Here is a 13951-nt window from a genome sequence, read left to right on the forward strand (position 1 = left end):
ATATTTCCTCACTAGAGCAGTTTTATGGGTGGTAAATAATCAATAAGCCACCAATTGCTCGTGTGAACCAGAAGTAATATGAAATTAACAAAAAAATAAAAATATAAAGAGGCTTAACCGTCAAAAAGCACTTGGTTATTTTAGATAGTAGTATTGGTTACATTTATGCTGTGCACGAAAACCAAAAGTTAAACAGGTTGTATAATTAAGTAAACTTGTTACATAGTTTATGTAGTAGTGGTAAGTAAAATTAAACTTTACAACAATCGTCCGTAACCACGAAAACTGTTCGAACATTAAGATGAAAATAAAAACGCGAGATAAGATCATAGTTTTAATTATTTCCACGACTGGTGAAAACCGAAGAAAATATTAAATCTGTTACCAACGAACGAGATTGGTAGTGCTTTCGCCAAAATACGTATCACTTTGATCCTCTGTGAAAAGCACAGCTGTTCTTTCAAAGCGAAAGATCTCCTTTTACAGACGCAGGAACATATGAAGCCTTCACTCTGATTACTTTTTTTGGCCAATTTTCGTTTAGGGTAGGAAGGTCGAGTATCAGGGAGTCATCCTAGGTATCTCCATAGTCTTCAGAGCTCACTCTGTATGAGACCGCCATAGCACCACATTCCTCCTCGCCAGACTACCCAGTAATCTACAAGTGCAGTAAATTGTCCTTTCTAAAGTGACATTTTGCAAAACTTACCTCAGGTTGAGCCTGTGAGCTCACCTACCGGTCTGTGAGTAGTCGGAATAGCCTCTTATACTATCAGCGATTGGGAAAAAACTTGCATTCCCCCTGAATATAACGCGATCTGTGCTGATTGATTCAAGTGATCCACTTTTACTTTCAGAAATGAAATATGGACTAACAAAAAAAAACAAATTTACAAAGTATGTAATTGTTTATTTTATAAATATATTTGTTTCAGAACATTTTTTAGATTAGCTGAATAACTTAGATGGGATAATGGAGTAGCTCGATATAAGGTTAATGTAAGTTATGGTACAGAAAGTAGTAATGTAGGTTATGGTACAGAAATTCAACTTGACTGGTGCCTATTAAAACGTATCTGGCATATTATATACAGGCTATTATACACAACTATACTCGCGTTTGAAGACAAATGTACCGTTAGGGAACAATACATTTTCTGGATAACAAATATTCTTTTATCGGGGGTAGGGAATACGTACAAAATGTCATTACGATCGGTTGAGTAGTTAAAGACTTGAAAGTGACTCGAACGAAACCTCAATTTTTAACATCAGTTAATTTACACGTTTCAATCTACCAATCACAAAACGCTTCTAACACAGAAGAGTTTGCTGTAACTGATTTTCAAATTTTTATTTAATTATGAATAATGAGATTTTACTTCTGAATGATTCAAAATTTTCATCTTACAAAGATAAGATTGGTAAAGTAAGGTTTTTATAGAGTACAGTGGGTAAGTACAAATAATAATCATCATTGAGTTGGATAATGTATTCGAAACGAAAATTTCACTCGTAGGCATTTACTGTTTTGAAATATATCTTTAATACAGTATAAATAATTTACATTTTATTAGGAACTGGAAACTAAGACTAAAACATAAAACGGTACAGCCTCGGTTTTTCAAAAACACCTAAGTTGGTGTCACTAGACATCCACTTTTTTTAAACATGGTGTTGTCAACCCGAGTTCTCGAACGAGATTGCACAATTTTAATAAATAAAAAATATATGTATAATTTAACGTAAATTCTATTGAGCTAAAGTTCATAAAACACAATAAATAAGATTAGGATGAGTTTTGATTGACGCATTATTAGGATGATATAATTTTATTTAAAAAAAAAAATAAGAATTTATGGCCAGCATATCAATATTTTATGAAGAACAAACAGAACATTTCACTTTCATCATCATCATCATTTCAGCCTATCGCCGTCCACTGCTGAACATAGGCCTCTCCAATAGATTTCCAGTGCGACCGGCCCATTGCCACCTGCATCCAACGAGACCCAGCGCTTTTTACTAGGTCGTCGGTCCATCTAGTAGGTGGCCGTCCCACACTGCGCTTGCCAGTACGTGGTCGCCACTCCAGGATCTTTCTGCCCCATCGACCGTCCTCTCTTCGTGCTATGTGGCCGGCCCATTGCCACTTCAGTTCACTAATTCTACGGGCTATGTCAGCAACCTTCGTTCTTCTACGGATCTCCTCATTTCGGATTTGATCACGTAGAGAAATGCCGAGCATAGCCCTCTCCATAGCTCGCTGCGCGACTTTGAGCCTTCTAAAAAGATCCCTAGTGAAGCACCACGTCTCCGAGCCGTAAGTCATCACTGGTAACACACATTGGTTGTACACCTTTGTCTTAAGGCACTGAGGTATTTTGGACGAGAAGACGTTGTGCAGTTTACCGAACGCTGCCCAGCCGAGTTGGATCCGTCTACTGACCTCTCTCTCAAAGTTGGACCTACCTAATCGGACTGCCTGTCCTAGGTATATATATTCGTCAACAACTTCACTTTACATAAATAGAATTTTACTAAACGGTGAGAAACCGGCCTACAAACATAGTTCACCTTGGTCAGTACTGTAGCAGCCCTCAATGTGTTCTAATGGACAGACTGACAGATATATTTTTTTGCACGTAGAACATTTTAAAAAAAAAACAAACTGGAATCTTATTGTCTTCGAAGGCAACTAACAGGGGATTGCAACTAAAGTATGTTGGATTGCTTTACATTGCATCAATAAAAAAATAGATTTTAAAGATCGAGAAACGAGAAAGAACTCTTTGAATAAATAACATTTTTAGCATGGTGATTATAAACGAAATTTCTTTTGGAGATCAGAGGCTATGATCGCTTTAGTACCTTTGGGGCATTAAATTCATAAATAATCGACGACCAGTAAAAATTAAAAACACAAGCGTTCGTACTGTTTCTTCTCATTGTCTATGTCTTCGTACGTCTTAGATTCGATCGATCGAGTCGAACCATGGTACAACTTATTGGGAGTTCACGGAATGTTTATGTCATGGTATCATCAACGTGGAACAGCTGACGTGACTAGTGGCTCTACACAAATGACTTTGTTGTTCATCATGAAAAGTAATCAGTCAACTCAGTATCGACAGTGTGTAAACTACATAATCATTTATTAGTCTTTCATCATTCTTGGAACTCGGTAGAAGCATTACTTTGTACTGTTTCTTGTTGTAAATTGAGCATGATTGACATATTAGGTTTAATCAAAGTTTAATGGGTATATCCATTATTTTATATTCCCACATGCACTGGCATCATCTACAGAGGGCAATATGTAAGGTCTAATTATATATTGTATACGTCACTGATTACAAGACTGAAGATAACGTATGACCGTGAAGTAGAGACTGGCAGCTCAATGTTTTCGACTTGTCATTTTATCATATTGAGCTATACGATTACAAATAAAAATTTACATTTTCGCAATTATGCTCAAAGGCTTTAGAATACAATCACTTTGCTTGCTTCGGCGTACGCCTATTGATATGGATAGAGCATAGCCACAGCGGGATCTTCTGTTTCAAAGGTGATGAGTACATCTTTGAATTTGTCTAGAAGCTGCATTAGCTGTGAACGACTGACGTTCTCCATAAACATGATCTCTTCTAAATGCTGCTCGCCGCGGAAATAGCCTGAAAACAAAATATTATACTAATAAATTTAAAAATGTAATAAAATATTAAATAGCAGATGCAATGAACACTATTACATTCCAAATGAAGGTAGATAAAGCTCGTTTATGATTTTTTTTTAATTGGGCATCCTAAATTTGATATTCTAATCTATTTTATTTTATTATCCTCCTCCTCGCGTCGTTTCCTCACTGCTGAGAGTCGTGACCATTATAATTCGACATGACTTTACTCCTTGTGATGTCCCGCCAGCGCCTCCGATCATTGGCCGCATGAAGGGCGTCGTGGAATTTTATTATAACTATACGAAATAAATCATAATATGATAATGTTTACATTTGATTATTTGCGTAATTACAGATTGTAGGAAGTACTTCCCACATAGGTCAGTACTCCCATTGTGCCTGTTTCAGTAGCGAAGCAGTAATGCGTTCCGGTTTGAAGGGTGAGAAACCGTTATACTATACAAATTTAGATTTAGACCTATATTGTCTCGACATCTGCTCGGCTGTGAGTTCTTAAATTCTATGTAATAAATAAAACTGATTCGGCTGTTATAGTTGTTTCACACTATCTGTGTTGCACGTCGGTTATTTTATGCCAGGAACTTTTATTAGAGGTTTCAACTTTATCGGTACTCGCTAGGCAATGGCTGACGTCCATGGGCGACGATAACCACTCACCGTCAGGTGGGCCGTATGTTTGCTTACATGGGCAGAAAAAAAAATGAATTAGCGAAAATAGGAAAGCACTTTTTTTATTTTTATTGCTTTGATGGGTGGACGAGCTCACAACCCACCTGGTGTTAAGTGGTTACTGGAGCTCATAGCCATCTTCAATGTAAATGCGTCACCCACCTTGAGATATAAGTTCTAAGGTCTCAGTATAGTTACAACGGCTGCCCCGCCCTTCAAACCAAAACGCATTACTGCTTCACGGCAGAAATAGGCAGGGTGGTGGTACCTACCCGTGCGGACTCACAAGTGTTCCTACCACCAGTAAATAAACCATATAACGTTAAGCGTCACTAAGGTTTCTGAAATGTTATGATAACCTTTCTTATGTAGCTGGGCTAGCAGCAGTAAGTCGTCAGTGTTGTTCGAGGCGGGAATGTGGGACAATACGGTTCGCTCCTCTGCCGTGAACGTGTGCAGTAGGGACTCGGTGGACTCCGGCTCGGCGGGCGCTCGGCACGCGTCGGTGACGTCACAGCTGGCCGACCCGCCCCACACCGTCGGCGGCTGGAAACTGGGAAACATCGGTCTTATTTCTATACTGAGCCGGTACGGGAAGCTCACAGTTCATCTAGTGTTAAGTGGTTACCGTGACGCATAAAGATCAAGAAAGTAAATACCGTCACTTGAGACATAAGTTTTAAGTCTCAGTTTTATAGTACAACTTCGTTCCACCTGTCAGGCGGGCTTACAAGACGCCCTACAACCAGCAACAGAGAATCTACACAAAACCATAAGATTGTTTGGCATGTAAGCCTCTTACGTTGCGCTCAAGGGCCTTGTTAACCATTCAATGAAGTCGTCGTGGCCTAAAGGATAAGACGTCCGGTGCATTCGTGTTGAGCGATGCACCGGTGTTCGAATCTCAGGCGGATACTAATTTTTGTAATGAAACACGTACTCAACAAAAGTTCACGGTTGACTTCCACGGTTAAGGAATAACATCGTGTAATAAAAATGAAACCGCAAAATTATAATGTGCGTAATTATGGGTGGTAGGACCTCTTGTGAGTCCGCGCGGGTAGGTACCTTCACCTCGCCTATTTCTGCCATGAAGCAGTAATGCGTTTCGATTTGAAGGGTGGAGCAGCCGTTGTAACTATACTTGAGACCTTAGAACTTAGATCTCAAGGTGGGTGGCGCATTTACGTCGTAGATGTCTATGGGATCCAGTAACCACTTAACACCAGATGGGCTGTGAGTTCGTCCACCCATCTAAGCTATATAAAAAAACGTAGGTAATAAAGTCGGCTATTAATCTAAGATCTAATAATTAAAGTTAGCTAACCTCATTTCGCTTTGCAGTTTCAAATTTAAAGAAACCCCGTTCTTCTTTTCCGATCCGTTCGTCAAGCCGTTCGTTTTGGTGCGCGGCGAGACGTCCTGGTCGCTCTCGAACCGGTCCTCGTCGCTGCTCGTGTTGTTGGCGGCGTTGTCGTTGTCCTTCAGCGACAAATCCGACAGCCTCGAAGGTAGGCCTTTCGATTTATCATCCGAGGTCAAGGTTTCGCCATTGGAGAGTTCAGCGTGACTAGCGTCGTTGCCGTTCGCCTCTATACTATTACCGGCCGTGCCGTTTATGTTGTTAGAGATGCCGCTGTCCACAGAGTTGCCGTGTTTCTTTTGTTTATCAATTTGATTATCGTAATCGCAACCGTTCGTTTTGATTCCGTCGACAACGTCGATGCCGTCGTCGAACGAATGATTCGCCGAATCATTTTCGTGAAATTTCTCGTGTTTCTTTCGATCCGAATCGATTATTATTGGTCTGGTGTGAGAGAAATCCGTTTGATTGAGATTGTTTTCGGTGGGGTAGTCTTCGTCCGAATCGGGGAATATGGTGTTGTCCCTGGGCTCGACGGGCTCAGGTACGTTGAGTTGCATTTGGTTCAGCGAGGAGAACGACACGCTGCACGATCTGTTGTATATGTCGTGCTTTTCGCAGTAATACTCTTTGCCGTCTGAAAAGTAAAGTGTAAAGTTTTAAATTTACTATCTGTATATTTTTTTTAAAACACCATAAAAAACGTATGTATGTGTTTTTGTAAAGGATTGTTTATTGTTACATTATATAACAGTATTGTATTTCAAAAATCCTAAGATAGCACTTAGCTTTGTGTATTGAATATATTAGGAAAGGAAAAAAAATTACATTATGTTTAAGTTTACCACCGCACTGACTGAAATCATTGACTTAACTTTCTGCAAAACTGTTCATTCAAAAGCCATTAGATTTTGATGAAATTATATGTTTTAAACATAGCTTGTTGTTACTATGCCAGATGCCACATATAACATATAAGGCGAGGACCTATTTCAATGGTAATCAAATGATCTATTTTTAATTTAATTAGCAATCACTATTCTTCTTAAATAGTTGGATTTTGTACTTTAAATTACTAAGTAAAATCTAAGTCTAACTTTTTCACTTCAAGATATCACACGCATGATATCAGTAACTAATCATTGTTTTATGGCTACCTAAATGTCACACCTAATAAAGATGCTTTCAGTCTGATCCCCACAAATGTTTCTGGCAAAGTTTTTTTTATTGCTTAGATGGGTGGGCGAGCTCACAGCCCACCTGGTGTTAAGTGGTTACTGGATCCCATAGACATTTACAACGTAAATGCGCCACCCAACTTGAGATATAAGTTCTAACGTCTCAAACCGAAACGCATTACTGCTTCACGGCCACAATAGGCGGGGTGGTGGTACCTACCCGCGCGGACTCACAAGAGGTCCTACCACCAGGAACTTAATTTAACGTTCAATTAAATTTTTAATATTGGTTGTTGGCTACAAGGTTCAATTTAAGGCATATAAAAATTGTTGACCTGCATCACGTCCCCAATGCGGCGAATTGAACTGCACGTACGTATGGAGCTGCAGCAAGAGTCTGCGTTGCAACAGCCACGCCACGCAGCGGGCCAGCCGCGCCGAGCCCCCGCACCCGCCGCCCGCGCTCCGCGATATGTACCACAGCGGAGCCGGCAGAGAGAACTCACTGAGCATCTGCAAATACAGAAATAACGTAAATAAAATGACTAAACACAGATATTTTTTTAAATGTAATAATAATAGTAGGTAATTAATTGGTAGGCAGCGGCTTGGCTCTGTCCCTGACATTGCTAAAGTTCATGGGCGACGTTAACCACTCACAATCAAACAGACAAAGAGCCAACAACTTGTTCATCACACAATGTTTGCCCGATGTGGGAATAGAACCCACGACCCTCAGCGCAACAGTCAGGACCACTAACCACTGCACCACCGAGTCAGTCAGTTAAACTTTCTTTCGTTTTAGTAGCAATTGTCGAGGTTTATTGTCATTATTTTTTGGGATATTCAGTTTTTAAAATTCCGTTTAAAAATTAAAATCGAAATCTAAAATCGATAATCGAAAATCTTGTCTGTGATTATTGTCAATTTTCATCATTATAGGGTGAGCGAGCATAAGTAAGTTTCTATTGAACAATTATATTTTTGTGATACTTTAATTCCTTTATAAATTATAGTGCGTAAAGAAAATAATGAATGTCTCATACTTGCAATAAACATAGCCCAGGAAACTCCTTGGCGAATTCATCGACAAGAGGTGAATGTATGTGAATATTCGCGCCGGGGGCCACAACGTATACATTCCCTTCGCACAATGGATAGATCACCGTCGCTTTAGCCCAATACACTAAATGTCCAGTTAGTTGAGAGACCTAGAATAATTCGAAAAACATTTTACACAATTAAACCTGAAACGAAATATTATTGTCGCTCATAGAGCTAGCTTAGTTTGGTTTACTTTTTTATTTAAAGATTGGTATTCATTGTCCCTTTAAATACTACGCAAATATTATTTTAGGGTACAGAACAGTTTAAAAAATTTAATTTAAAGTTTTAATATGTAAGTGATAGAAATTGAAGTGAAGGGTTGTAAAAGGTAATTAATTTTGGTTTTTATTTTTGTACAGGTATGAACGGCATCGATTTTATGACCCACTTGATACTGAGTAGTCACCATTGTCGTTCATGGACATCAGCAACGGTACAGACACCACCAAGCCATTACCGACCAGCCATGTTTATATTTAAGCCTTGAAGAAGGCCGTATCATATCACTATGTGATTATCATTTTTTACCAATCACTTTGCTTTTAAGTACTCAAAACACGAACCGCTAATTGTGCTTATGCATCCTTTTATATCAATTATAATTATTTTATTCCGAGAGTATTCATTGAAACATACAAATGACATGTACACAATATGTATGTTAATTACTAGATAAGACTAGTTTAGTTAGAGTAAATAGTCACAGAACCCTGTTATATGTATACATTATTGATTTGATTATTGATTATAAAATAATGAGAAATTTAGCTCATATTGAATTTCTTAAACCAACTTGCTTTTTAGACTTCCTTTTAATCTAAAAGAACCTTAAAAATAATAAAATTTTGACTTATTTATGGATTTATACTGTTTATACCTGTTTGAATGTCAGATCCGCTTCTATGGCCAGTGTTTGAAGACTTTTTAGAGGGCTATATAGTTTAATAAGTCGCAGCAATGCAGAGCTGCCATCCAGTGGTATCGACGCCAACAAATCATTTGGATTCACCTTAAAGTAAATTAACAAAACAATTCACTAGTACAAGGATACAGTTCTTATATTAGAAACGTCAAATGTAGTAACGGAAAACATTATTGAGAAGAGTATTAAGCAGTAGGCAGCGGCTTGGCTCTGCCCCTGGCATTACTAAATTCCATGGGCGACGGTAGCCACTCACCATCAGGTGGTCTGTATGCCCGTCTGCCTACAAGGGCAATAAAATAAATAAAAAACTTGTGTTCTACTATTTTGATAATATTCTCATTTTAATTTGTTGAAGTCACTTTTCTTTTATGTTTAAAATTTTCAATATTCATAAACACTAAAAAAGTTGTATGTATATTTGATTACTTACAAGTAGTAGCATGCCGTGGTATGGCCTCAGTTTTTGCAAACATTTGTCTATTGTTTCCGGTTCTATTATCAATCCTCTGTTGTGAATTTGATGGGCTTTGTGGGGCAAACAGAAGGATAGAAGCACCCATTTATTTACACGTACTTGAACTATGCCTGAAAATTAAAGCAAAAGCTAATTTCATATCTAAATTGTTTTTGTATTTAAACCAAGTTATCAGAATCACTTGTTACTAATTAGGTATGATGTTGTCGTGACTTAAATGGAAAGGGCGTCTGGTGTACTTATATAGTGCGACTTGACCATTATGGTGTGCAAATTACACAGACAGATATTAATCGTTGCAATACGCACATAACATGTTCTGATGAGTCTGTGCGGTTACCAGCACCCTGCTTTTATTTGCTGCAAAGCCATAATTAATTTCGGTTCGAAGAGAAGACCAGCTGTTATACTATACATATAGTCGAGACATGTCTCATATCATAAAAGCGAGGGTATTTCAAGGGCAACATTCAGACTGTGAAGTTTTTCAATTCCAGTAACCACTTAATACCATGTAGGCCTAGTACAAAAGTTTATTGTACTAGGCCCACCAGTAAAATTTAGTCTAGATATGTTATATTTTAAGAAAAGTGTTTAACCTGTGCTACTTAGTTCCTCAAAGACAGATTTCATGGACCTAGCTAATGAACTCCTTTGTAATATTAAGTGGTAGGCAGACATTGGGCCTCCCTCAAGGCCATTATCTACACTATATGTTGTAGAACTAACAGAATGTCGGAGATTCTCTTCCTCTTCTTCATTATCACCATTAATTTCACTGTCGTTCCTCTCATTCACTTCATCATGAGCAGCTAGCTGTAAAAATATGAAAAAAAAAATTTTTATAGCTTCAGTTGGTGGACGAGCCCACGGTCCACCTGGTGTTAAGAGGTTACCGGAGCTCATAGACATCTACAACGTAAATAAAGCCATATATTGAGTACGAAAGGTCTGATTTTACAGTACAATAGCTACCCCACCCTTCAAACCGAAATGCATTACTGCTTCACGGTAAAAATAGGCAGGGTGGTGATACCTACCCGTGCGGACTCACAAGACGTCCTACCACCAGTAATTACGCAAGTTATAATATTTGGGGTTTGATTTTTATTACACAATGTTATTCCTTCACTGTAGTAGTCAATCGTAAAGATTTGTTAAGTACGTATATCATTAGAAAAATTGGTACTTGCCTGCGGTATTCGAAGACCTTCTTATCCTTTAGGCCACGACAACTTCAAAAATGCAACAACGAAACAAAATCTTTTTTGTCTCCACAACGCTGGGTCGGCAAAGAGAATGGTTCTATTCAATTCTCTTCTATCAGTCCTCATCTCAACACTCACTCCGTTCCTCTCTCTCTCTCTCTCTCTCATATCTTCCATTCACACACTCCATTCATGTCTTCTTCGTTCGACCTCTTCCCCCACACCATTTCCATACATCTCCTAGTCACTTGCATCTCCTCTCTACGCACCAAAACAACAAAACAAAATATTCAAAACACATTTTCCTGTTTTACTTTATACTACTTTTGATTCCTAAAAAGTACATTTATAATTATTTACCATAATTTTCATTTCTTCTGTTAAATATGAACACCTTTCTTCTTCATGTCTCAGTGCTTTACCCAGCCTTTTACTCAAATCATAATAACATTTTACTGTAATTTAAATTAAACATACAATTAATGCGTTACGGAAATATTTTAAGTGTTTTATGAAATGATATCTATTATTACTCAAAAAAAGTTGATTCGATCATAAACTGTCTCTATAAGCTAATTTAAAGAGAAGTGTGATGAAATCTACATTCTATTCTGTTTTTATATTAATAATTACTCTGCAAGATTAATAGATGTACATTTTCTGGCAACATTCTGGCCATGCAATTCTTACAATAAGCATATTTAGAAGTCTGGTTACAGTAATATTAAAGTAGAATTAAAATTTAGGGCCAATAGCCAGAATGCTTACTTTCCATAGTTATGACTAACTAATTTCATTCAATTATTTGCATTAAAAAATCTTAAACCGTACTTACCTATAGAATGACTGGCAGAGGCTTGTAAAGCAAAAACTATATTTATGAGAATCATAGCAGCAGTATCATCTTTATTTGCTCGGTAGGGCAGCAATGTTGGATGACCAACAAACCTCACATCATTGACTTTTAATTCAAATTTCTTGTTACATAATTCTGCTTTTACAGCAAACAGTGTTGAAAGCATTTCATCAGTAAAACCACTTAGTTGACCTGTTAAATCATATTTTGCTTGAATGGATTTGAAAGAATAATAAAACCAACCCAATACCTTTTATTGTGATTGCCTCCCTGATAAAGACCATGTTGTTTCAATGGTTATTAACCCTTGTTGCCATACCACATGGTACACCAGGAGTTGATTCCCAAACAACCTTCTTTAGTGTTCCAACCTAGGTATAATTGATTTTCCAAAAACCATGACTCAGAATAAAACTTTCGTACACTTTGTTTCTACATTTGCACTTAGTTTAAAAAAAATTGAGAGTATATAATTGTATGACTATATACATCATCCTTATATACTTATTTAATACCAATGTTTATTTATGTAAACTAGCCGTACTCATCTGCTTCGCTGGGCATTTAAAATTAACATTATTATTTATTGTCATTATGTATTTTCTACATGGATACCAAGTTTCAAGTCAATGCATGTCGGATGCATGGTTCAGTAGTTATAATGGAAAATCCATAAAAACCACTGTAGATTTATATATGTATTTTATATAATATTATTATTTTATGATTTATATAAGTATAGATATCTTTATTACCTTTCTATTTCCCTTTTGTTTCCTTTTTGTTAATGTTAATCAATTTTGCAATACATGTTAATTGAAGTCTTCTTATATTCACATAATGTATTAGTTAGGGTACTTGTTCTCTTTTTAATATTATTGCTAATTGCACGTTGTATAAAAACAGACACACAGTGAACTGACGTGTTACCCAACATGTGACCTTATGTTCATAATAAAATTATAAAACATATTAATTACTAACTATATTGTGGTGTATTTGTACTATTTGCATTTACAGAGTTGTTACTTAAAAAGATGTAGTAATCATACATTTCTCAATTGAAATCAATACAAAATATGCATGTCGTAATTAGATAAAACAGCAATACTTATCCATTACCTTACCTGTTTCAAGTTAAAATCACAAACAAGGTTATGATCCAAATGAAAACGACAAGAAATCAAAAGCAATGAAAACGCTTACTACTAGTTACACAATCCCATAAGCAAATTAATATGAACAGAGGCAGGTGGTGTAGCAAACTCATTAAAATCACATGTTTATTACTCAACAACGTAATAAGTGCAAAGGTGTCAGTATGCAAAACCAATTCAATATTTCACTGATTGTGAGGGACATTATTAGTCATTACACAATGTGACAAGCAATAGCTAATCTATTTTACAAAATATATTTTGTTATGGGTATATACAATAAAATCATTTTCTGATGTAAAATAATTATTATAGAAAAGTAACTAATGAACAATTATCTATGTACTGTGCATAATATTGCAGAAGGCAACGGGAAACCACTGCACTTATTTCCCACGAGAGTCATGAGCAGGTCGCATCCGACTGATGCATGACCACTCTGTCAAGAGTGTACGAATAGGAAGAAGTGCTTAATAATATACAGCTGTCTTTGGTGCAGTATGACTGCTGGTGTTTAAACAACAAATATCTTCAACATAATTGTAAACATAACAAGTTCTACTTTTATGTTTACATTCAATTGAGGTCATGATAAATTAAGCAAAATTATTGATGTAAAAATGAAAAATGGTTAATTAGAAGAGAGTGAAGAGAAAGAAGCTTGTAACAGTTACAGATATTGATGCTGTAGATGGATATTTTATTCATGTATTTGGAAGGACCTCACCTTTGCAAATATTCGACGTTTGAGATTGTGAATTCTGGAGTAAATCCTCTGTTGAAGTAATTGCGTAAGGGTTGTGCCTGCCACATCTCTTCTGTTTATTCTCACCTTTATGTTCTATCGTATATGGATATCTAAACAAAAGCCTATCGCCCTTGCTGTCAGATTTCACAAAAAATATGTTTAATGGATTAACTTCCATGATTTTAGTATTGCGTCAAACCCAAATACACGTTTTCAATCTGCTTTAAATGATTACTTTATTTCATTGTGCTGTGAATAGTAACAATTAAAAGTGTATGAAATAGTTTCACGGCAGTCATTGTTACTTTTCTTTAGCACACAGCGACAAAGAGTAAAGAATTTCTTAATTAATATTTTGCTATAAATTAATGGTAAATAACACAGTATCGTATATAAACACTAAGTCTAATTTACTAATTTCGGTAAACAGATAAGTACTAGGCATAGACTACAATACTCTTTGTTTTTTAAAGACTTTATGGCCTGGTATTAAGACCTTTAAGTTCAAATTCTTATTTTCTCTTATTTATACTAAAAATAAAATAAAGCGAAATGGGATAAA

General features: G+C 36.6%; 1 protein-coding gene and 1 long non-coding RNA gene across 4 annotated transcripts in view; both read right to left on the reverse strand.

Annotated features, from left to right (window-relative positions):
- LOC134200577 (uncharacterized) overlaps positions 1-13951 on the reverse strand; it is a 481544-nt gene that overhangs the window by 28513 nt on the left and 439080 nt on the right. The window lies entirely within an intron of this gene.
- Positions 890-13838, reverse strand: LOC101736536 (GATOR complex protein NPRL3). Of its 2 annotated transcripts, none has more exons than XM_038017229.2 (11): positions 13474-13838; positions 11464-11676; positions 10989-11083; positions 10020-10236; positions 9376-9530; positions 8898-9029; positions 7960-8124; positions 7249-7426; positions 5700-6372; positions 4732-4925; positions 890-3677 (listed from the first exon to the last, which is right to left on the reverse strand). In XM_038017229.2, exons 1-11 carry the CDS (start codon positions 13565-13567, stop codon positions 3523-3525), a joined length of 2271 nt encoding a protein of 756 aa, XP_037873157.1. In that variant the 5' UTR covers positions 13568-13838; the 3' UTR covers positions 890-3522. The 2 variants fall into 2 exon arrangements, with proteins under 2 accessions (XP_037873157.1, XP_037873156.1); XM_038017228.2 differs by having other exon boundaries at positions 13369-13838.

The sequence above is a fragment of the Bombyx mori genome, chromosome 18, assembly GCF_030269925.1.
Source record: "Bombyx mori chromosome 18, ASM3026992v2".
Lineage (NCBI taxonomy): Eukaryota > Metazoa > Arthropoda > Insecta > Lepidoptera > Bombycidae > Bombyx > Bombyx mori.